Below are 8,011 nucleotides of genomic sequence, written 5' to 3'. Positions count from 1 at the left end.
CCACTAATTGCATGACAATTACTGCAATCTATAGTTTGTATCTAGATGTCCTTTGTGTCTATAACCCAACAAACATCTAAAACCTTACCTATTCAAAATATGTAACCTTTGTAGTTATGAACAACGGACACAATCAAAATCGTAGTATGCCCAAAAACTATTGTCGATTAACTTCCACAACTAAAATGACCACAAATAGCAAAAATCACAATGGAAAGCCCTAAACAGCATATTTGCAATATATATATATTGCTCTCTATACTTACCAAGTTTCATTTTGCAAACAAAGAAAATTATAATATTGCTAGCCTCAAGAGCCTCTTTAACTATATTTCAAGGTAAAATGAATAAGATGAAAGAGCTTCTTACTACATGCTTGCTTTCATACTCCATCACCTTCACCTTAGTCTTCAACTAATCTCCACATAAAGAGTGGGAAGGCTTTTATACCATGAGAAGAAATAAGAAGGGAGATCGATGAAGCAATCATGACCACACACATACACACACAACGGAGACTTGAGCACATAGAGAAGTAGGACTAAAATCTTCCTCTTCTTCTTCCATACAAAAAGACTTAGGCTACAATATAATAGAAGACTAATATAAATGTACTAAAACATATGTACATATGATCACTAAGTGTAAAACTAATAAGAATAGATAAGTAATACAATGAATATGCCATAACCAAGAGTAGACTACATGGGGGTATTCCCACTGTAAAATCGCCAACATATCCTCCATAGTCATCTCATGCCAAAGAGTAAAATGCCACCCCATTACTAAGGCATGTAGTGGATGTGAGGCCATGCGAAGCTCGATATATCCATAAAGGGGAAAGTATATTTTATGTGACCTCAATGCGTTTATGACTAGGTAATGCATCATTTATCAATGTACAACTCCACAGATACCATTGAAAAATGGTATGGTTGAAAGGAAAGATTGGTCCTTGATATAGATGTCATGATGTATGATTACTTACTAAAGGGCTTCCGCACAAGTTTTGGATGAAAACATCTATGTCCCACTAAAGTATTAGATTTAGTTACATCATATCAAGCTTGAAATCCTTGAAAGGCAATGTCAAACCACATGTGTGTTTGGATGTTTAACATTGTTGCAATCACATCTCACCATGTTAACACAAGCTGCAAAACAAGGAAATGCAACATTTTGCTTACAAGGCAAGCACTCCAATCCAATATCATCAACATGTGATGGTTTCTTTAAACTTATTAGTAATATTTTGCGACTCAAACCAAACTCCTTAACTACGGAGGAGAATTTCGATGTGTAATTGCCCCACCTTAAAGGTGATATATTTGTATGGGAATATTCATTGAAGGCATCTTCGGAGTTTTTTGAACTGCACGTCCTATATATATTCAAGGTTACTTGAGCCTCTTCCCAAACTATAGAGACACGTGTCTCATATTGGCTCTTTGTATGGAATGCTTGTTAGAGACCACCTTGTTCACCCTTGGAGGTGCATAGCCTAGTCATTTCTAATGCTCTTTTGATAAAAATTAAGCTCCACAAGGATAGCTACAAAATGCAAATTGATCCCCCTTTGTACTGCTCTTGTCAATCTCCGTAGAGCCAAGTCAAGCCTTTGAGGCATCCTAAGAAAAAGTTGCAGCATTTATTGTGCTCTATAGGCCTTATGAAAGAACAAGAGTTAAAAGGATCCTCTTGAGAAACTTTTGTTCCGAAATGTGGGCAGAACCTTCTTTGAAGAGGGAGAGCTTGTATGGAAGGTAGAAGGAAAATTGGGAGTATAATAAAGAACGGGTATGTATGAAACATGATAGCTCTCATCACCTAGAGGGCTTAAGGTACATATAAATACAGGACATGGGACGTAGAAACAAACCCGCATATCAGACAGCGGGCGTCTCCAGAGCTCTGCTCTTCGGCAGAAAAGGAAGCACATGTTTCACGATACAAGTCTTTGAGACCTGTATCTAGATCCGCTTTGTTGCAAGAGCTTACAGCACAGCTTCCTGCCCAAAACAACAAGCATTTCTTTTGCATGCTGTTCTTTCATTCTCTGCACTGCTCTGGATCTCTGCCGAGTTGACAAACCGGGATCTAGGGCTGTTAAATCCAGTTTCGGATTCATAAAAGAAAACCCAGTATCTTCACCAGGTGTCTCCAGCTTTGCATCATGGGTCACACCTACAGTTGTTGGGTTTGCCTGTAGCTCCCTCTCCATTGATACAGCATCAGGACCTGCTTGGATACCATGATGGAATTGCAGAAGTGGGCAAGGCACTTGACTAACATACGGTCTTAAACTCATTCGGGCTTCTCGTTCACCATTAGTAAAATTTATTGTCCTCTGAGCTGTTGTCCAATCAGCAAGGTGGACCATATGGTGACCTGCCTGTAATACAAACCCCAGTTCAAGAGTCCTTTGAACTGCTTGAACATGACGTAGTTCAACCAATCTTTGAGGTGTGTAAAGGGTGCTGATCACAGGAATAGTTCCATGGAATGCATGTAGCTCATGTTGTGACTGGATTTGGACTGCCTGTATTTCACTCCCCAGTCCCACATGCTGTTGGCTTGCCATTTGCATGTCACTGCCCAGTAATTGGAGAGTTGATTGGGAAGCTTGCAATTCGTTGCCCAGTGGTATCATCCTTTGTGCTGCCTGTGATTTACTTCGAGGTTGCACGGTCATTGAGGCTGCTGTTTGAGAATCACTGTCCCTTTGGATGGTATTTGCTGCTGCCTCCTCTACGTCTCTGTCCATTTGAACAGTCCTTGGGTTTGATTTTTGTTCGTTATTCAGTTGGCTCAATCGAGCAGTCCTTTGGTCTGCTGCTTTTGCACGACTCAGTCGAACAGTCCTTTGGGCTGCACATATTTCCCGACCTAACCTAGCTATTGTTGCCTGCATCTCTCTACCCAAATTCACAACGGACCTTTGAGCTTCTTGCAACTGTTTTTCCAATATGATTCTCCTCTGTGCTGCCGAAGCTTGCCTACCAGACTCTGATGTTTTTGCTTTCTTCTGCCAATCAGCTGCTCTTTCAGCTGTTCTTCTTTTCTGTTTTGGCCCTGAATCAGTGACCTTAGGGATTGTCAGTGACCCTTCAGCCTTGTCCGTGATAAAAGATCTGTTCTGCAATTCTTGGCTCGCAGACTCTTCCAATTTTGAAACTGCACACAAGATACTGTAGTCAAGAAATGGAAATGAAGTGTCAACAATTTCCATCACCCACAGCCTCAATTCCAACAAGGCACAACGCTTCACAATATTATACTCCTGTTGGTAAAGGTTAACTTGAGACAGACACATAAGTCCAGATAGTAACCTGGTTGTTGAGGCAGTTGAGATGAATTTGACCTGGCCTGTCCATCCTTGACTTTATTTGGTGACTCAAACCTCACTTTCTTCTTTACTGGAAGCTTGTGTATCAGCTTGGCTTGTGCAGGCCGCTTTTGACCAATATAGAGTGACTTGCCTGGAGCATCCAAACCCTTGGACAGCTTATTGGTTGTCAGAGCAGGTGCCACACAAGATAGACCCGAACTATTAGACTTATTCCCAATGTGGGCAAGGTCACAAAACCCCGAAGAGTATGCAGGAAGAGAGTGCACAACTGCTTTCGAAACATGGCCTAGGTTCGCATGCGGTGGTTGGATTGCGGGATGGCCCGAGCCTTCCGTATTCCCAGTAATACTGATAGCTTTTTGCTGCTGCCGCCTCCTTATTCTTCCTTTCCCTGTTTGCAAGAAGTGTAAAACCTCTGTTCTCGATCGAAAACGGCGGCCTGACATGAGATCTTTATAATACTGAAATATGAAATTGCCAAAGCAAAACTCAGTGATATGAAGCAAACCAACAAGGCATAATCTCTACATATGCATGAAGAATGATAGGTTCCAAATGGTGCTGTAAGCATAGGGCAATGCTGATCAGTTTGAAAAGGATGGGCAGACAGAAAATAACTTTTATGTCATGCAGTATATAGCACCATGTATGCCATAAAGTACGCATCATCGTTAATGTCATAGAGCATACAGCATCCGACCAATATGTCTGTAATATTGAACCTCATAACGATAAAGGAAGAATTCCACATGTCTGCATTTCAATACATCATTACGTTGAATAAGAAGCTTCGCCATTCTTATTCAGAACGCACACAGAAATGGTAAGCATTTGCCTCATGATTTGAAAGACAAGACACACAGATCCTAATCACTCCACCATGGTATACCTAGGCTTTTGCCTCCACTGCAACGATATCTATTCGGGACTATGAAAGAAAAGGCTATACCTTGTCTCTTGTGCCTGCAGTGGTTCCGGTCCGTCGAAATTGGACTTCCGTGATCCAACCTTGAGGTAACCAAGCCGGAGACTCGATGACGTACTTTGCGTAAAGATCTGTGCTAGCTGCTGGGACGGTGCCGATGCATCCATTGTCATGACAAGGCCTGTGACCCTGGGCCGCTGCAACAACCAATTCAGTGCTAGGAATCGGTTTCTTCTTCTTCTTCTTCTTCTTCTTCGCATGATCGGCCTGCTGCACGAAGCTTCGGCACAGCCCTTGCCAATTGGGGAACCACACATAGTAGAAATTGCTCTCCTGTTGTTGTGGCCAGAAGCCTTGAGACGAGGGATCAACAAATGGGAAGGCCCCAGGCTGAGCTTTATTGAAACTGTTGAGATCCAAGACACACTGAGAAGAACCCAGATCAAGAGGGCTCCTGCTGTTGCTGCTGTGGTTAAGATCGAGGGAGTTCCGGTACAATTCTGAAGATTGCCGCAGCATTTTTTCGTCAAGGAAGGAAGAAGAAGAGGAGTGAGGGAGTCCCAAGAAAGGGGAATAAGAATGAAAAGGTCCGTCTTGTTATTATTTACACAGTATCTTGCAAACAGCAGCATCATCCAAAGGAAAGGAAGCTTATAATAAAGCTCCCATCTTTCTCAAACCAACAGAAGAAAGATGATGGTTGGGTCTTGGTCACATTCTCCCACTACCCCCAGAGACACACGCACACCACCTGGATCATGGGCAGTCTCTCTCTCAAAAGACAAAATTTGGTTTGTTCCTAAATGTATTATCCAAGCTGAAGGGCATCCCTTCATGCCGCCCACCAAAATACAAGAGACCTAAAAAAGAATAACCTCTCCTTTGAATGCAATCAGCCTGGCCACTTCAACGACGAATGCCCAAGAAGTTTTTGGCATTTTCCCATGTGCGAAATCGAGCTCTCTCCCCTTGCTTTTCCCTACAATGTTCAACATCATGAGCTTTTGCTTGAGAGGCATGCCTAGCTAAAGCGTGTTTGGTGCAGGGGACTATCGGTCTGAATGGCACCTAGCTAGGTATGGAGTCCCTCTGTCGCATAAGTTGATGATATTGCCATAGTTCACTATGTGGTAATTTGTCTAAAACTTCTTGGGAAAGGCCTTACTGAAACACTTGTGGAGATACACTAACATGCGTGGACACATGGCAGTATTACCAAAGTCGCTCGTTTATTTCCTTGTTGAGACATTTCACATTGGGGAGGATAGTTCCCAAGGTTGTCACCTTAGCACAAAGGCTCCTATTAGTGGGAGTAGTTTCCAAGGTTGCTAGCTTAGCACATTATTGTCACCTTACGGCCCTATGGGTCTCACAACCACTTCATGACCACCATCTAAGCCATCCAAATTTATAGCCAATAACAAGCTTAAAATTGGGCAACATATTATATGTTAGATAAGACTAGTCACAAGTGTAGCCATCCGAGCCACTTATCATACATTAGCCAAGATATTGTCTAAGGTGGCGAAGGGTAAACACAATGCATAGGCCAATGGGCAACATGCCATTTGCACTACATAGGACTAGCCACAAGTATAGACACCCAAGCCGCCTATCACACATTCTTTCAAGATATCCAAGATAGGTAAAGATGGTCAAGGCTAAACACAATGCATGGTCCAAAAAGTACCAAAATGATGACCTCCTTTATTTTACCTATATGGGGGGACAATGTGTCGTGATGAACATTTTGTACAACAGTAAAAGGTAGGTTAATATTCACAATAGACTTATAGCAATTGATATGAGGTGGAGCACCCTCAACAAGTGGGTCCTAGGGTTGGTTAAAAACACTCCATTCCAACAATGTCCTATCCAACTTTCAATGGAACACATTCCCATTGTCTGAGTGGTTTTGTACTACTCAATGCCAATGTATGATTATATTCCCCCACACTCTAAACATGTATTTTCTCGAGTTGTTAACATTTTGATACAAATTAGGTGTGAACTAAGTAAACCTTATGAAGATAAACCTTCCCCCCCCTAAAAGTAAGTGTCTCCACTATCTCTTTCATACTACAAGAAATGTGAAATATTAGGTCCTCCAAACTAGAAATCTTGAACAAGCCCAAAAAAGGATACATTATATGTGTTCCCTCGAGGAAACATGTGCCTTAATATTTTATGCTCATGTGAGATTTGATGTGAAAACAACACTCTTCTATCAAAATCCCCCCACTATCCCCCCCCCCCTCGCCCACACTTCCCTCATTCTTTTTTTGTGGCCCGCTTTTCTTGTTACATGTTTTCTTTTGTTGATCTTGGGTAAGTCACTTCATGAACTTATGCATAGATGGTCCCATATTCTTGTATTTAAAATACCTTGCTCCTAAGTTGGTCACACTTGTCTCTTTAAAAGCGAGTACCACTTACACGACATGACCTATACCCCTCTAATGTATGGTCTACCCACTTTTTCTTGTTTCCTAGTTGTTATCTACACTTCACATTCTTTACTCCTCCTTTATGCATGCCCTACATGTATGTGCACATACATGTGTGCATGAGTGTATATGCGTGTGTACATGTATCACATGCACATGAATTTATGTGTGTGTGTGTGTGTGTGTGTGTGTGTGTGTGTGTGTACTTAGCACATGATGTGTCATGCATGCATGCAAAACCCTTTTTCATGATGTTTCTATGATGTGATATTTATACATTAGCCTAATAATCACCACAATATGTAGGTGACATTACATATCACTAGATCTAGTGCTCACTAGTATTCACTTGCCTGCATCATGTATGTTGTTTCTTAAAATCTTCTAATCCTATAGATTGACACATATGCACATGTGCAATTTCATATATACATATGTGAAGATTTTTTTTGTCTATAATGATACTACTATCCTTGACCCATCATATAGTTGGGACTTATTTTTGGAATGTCTATATTGGATGCATCATCACCCCTCATGCTTCACACACACACACACACACACACATCCCCATTTGTACATAAATATATAACACATAATAGTAACACATTTATCACTTTCTCCCTATTTAGAGATATGTAGGAAATCCTCAAAGTCTAAACAAAATTTTAAGAATGTATAGTGGTAGTTTGAGTATTTTGTATAAAGAATCTCCAAACTAAAACATATAAAATAAGTAAAAACTCAAGCAAATTTAAAATAGATATCTACAAAGTTAAAAATATAGCAAAACAAGAATATAATAGTACTAGAGATTGATGGAATCCACTTTTAGCTCCTCCACAATAGCACTTCTAAAAGCTTCCATACCCATATGCTGAATGCAAAGTCTTATTTGGATATCCATAAATTCCTCTTTAGTGAAGTGTTCTTGCACTTTCTATAGGCAAAAATCCAAGAGCATTAGTGATATCAAATAATTGGTATCTAGGAAGGAGAGTTCTTATTCTTAATTGGAGTCATCAACAAGGTCATTCTCCTCTTCATAACACTCTACAATAATTCCTATACAGTATTCCCTGGTAAGCACTATGAATTTATAAACATCATGTAGCACAGGAGTTCCCTTCCAAGTCTAGAAAAGGAGCAAAGACTTTCAAAGTAAGTGATTAAAGAACCTTTGGGATATGTTTTTCCTCCTCCTTTTTTATGATATTTTTGTCTCTAAACTTCGCTATGTCAAGTTCCCTTGACATAGCCTCCTCCTCCTCAATGGGCAACACCTCATAT

At 40.7% G+C, this 8,011-nt stretch overlaps 1 protein-coding gene across 1 annotated transcript; it reads right to left on the bottom strand.

The window, feature by feature from the left end:
• Window positions 1-907: 907 nt before the first annotated feature.
• Window positions 908-4,966, bottom strand: LOC148016762 (uncharacterized). The gene is made up of 3 exons (XM_087664511.1): window positions 4,299-4,966; window positions 3,330-3,810; window positions 908-3,174 (listed from the first exon to the last, which is right to left on the bottom strand). The coding sequence occupies exons 1-3, from the start codon at window positions 4,791-4,793 to the stop codon at window positions 1,943-1,945; spliced, it is 2,208 nt and encodes a 735-aa protein (XP_087520637.1). The 5' UTR covers window positions 4,794-4,966; the 3' UTR covers window positions 908-1,942.
• Between the last annotated feature and the right edge of the window lie 3,045 nt (window positions 4,967-8,011).

Source organism: Lygodium microphyllum, chromosome 23 (assembly GCF_053477565.2).
Source record: "Lygodium microphyllum isolate KBCC chromosome 23, Lygodium_microphyllum_v1.1.10, whole genome shotgun sequence".
NCBI lineage: Eukaryota > Viridiplantae > Streptophyta > Polypodiopsida > Schizaeales > Lygodiaceae > Lygodium > Lygodium microphyllum.
Note: the sequence above shows the minus strand (reverse complement) of the source record. Positions and strands in the feature narration are given on the sequence as shown.

Excerpts from the sequence above, each read along its gene's own strand:
- LOC148016762 (XM_087664511.1), bottom strand. The coding sequence starts at position 4,793 with ATGCTGCGGCAATCTTCAGAATTGTACCGGAACTCCCTCGATCTTAAC. Across the intron at positions 3,811-4,298 it reads CTGCAGGCACAAGAGACAAG|TATTATAAAGATCTCATGTC; the intron begins GTATAGCCTTTT and ends TTCATATTTCAG. Across the intron at positions 3,175-3,329 it reads TCAACTGCCTCAACAACCAG|TTTCAAAATTGGAAGAGTCT; the intron begins GTTACTATCTGG and ends TCTTGTGTGCAG.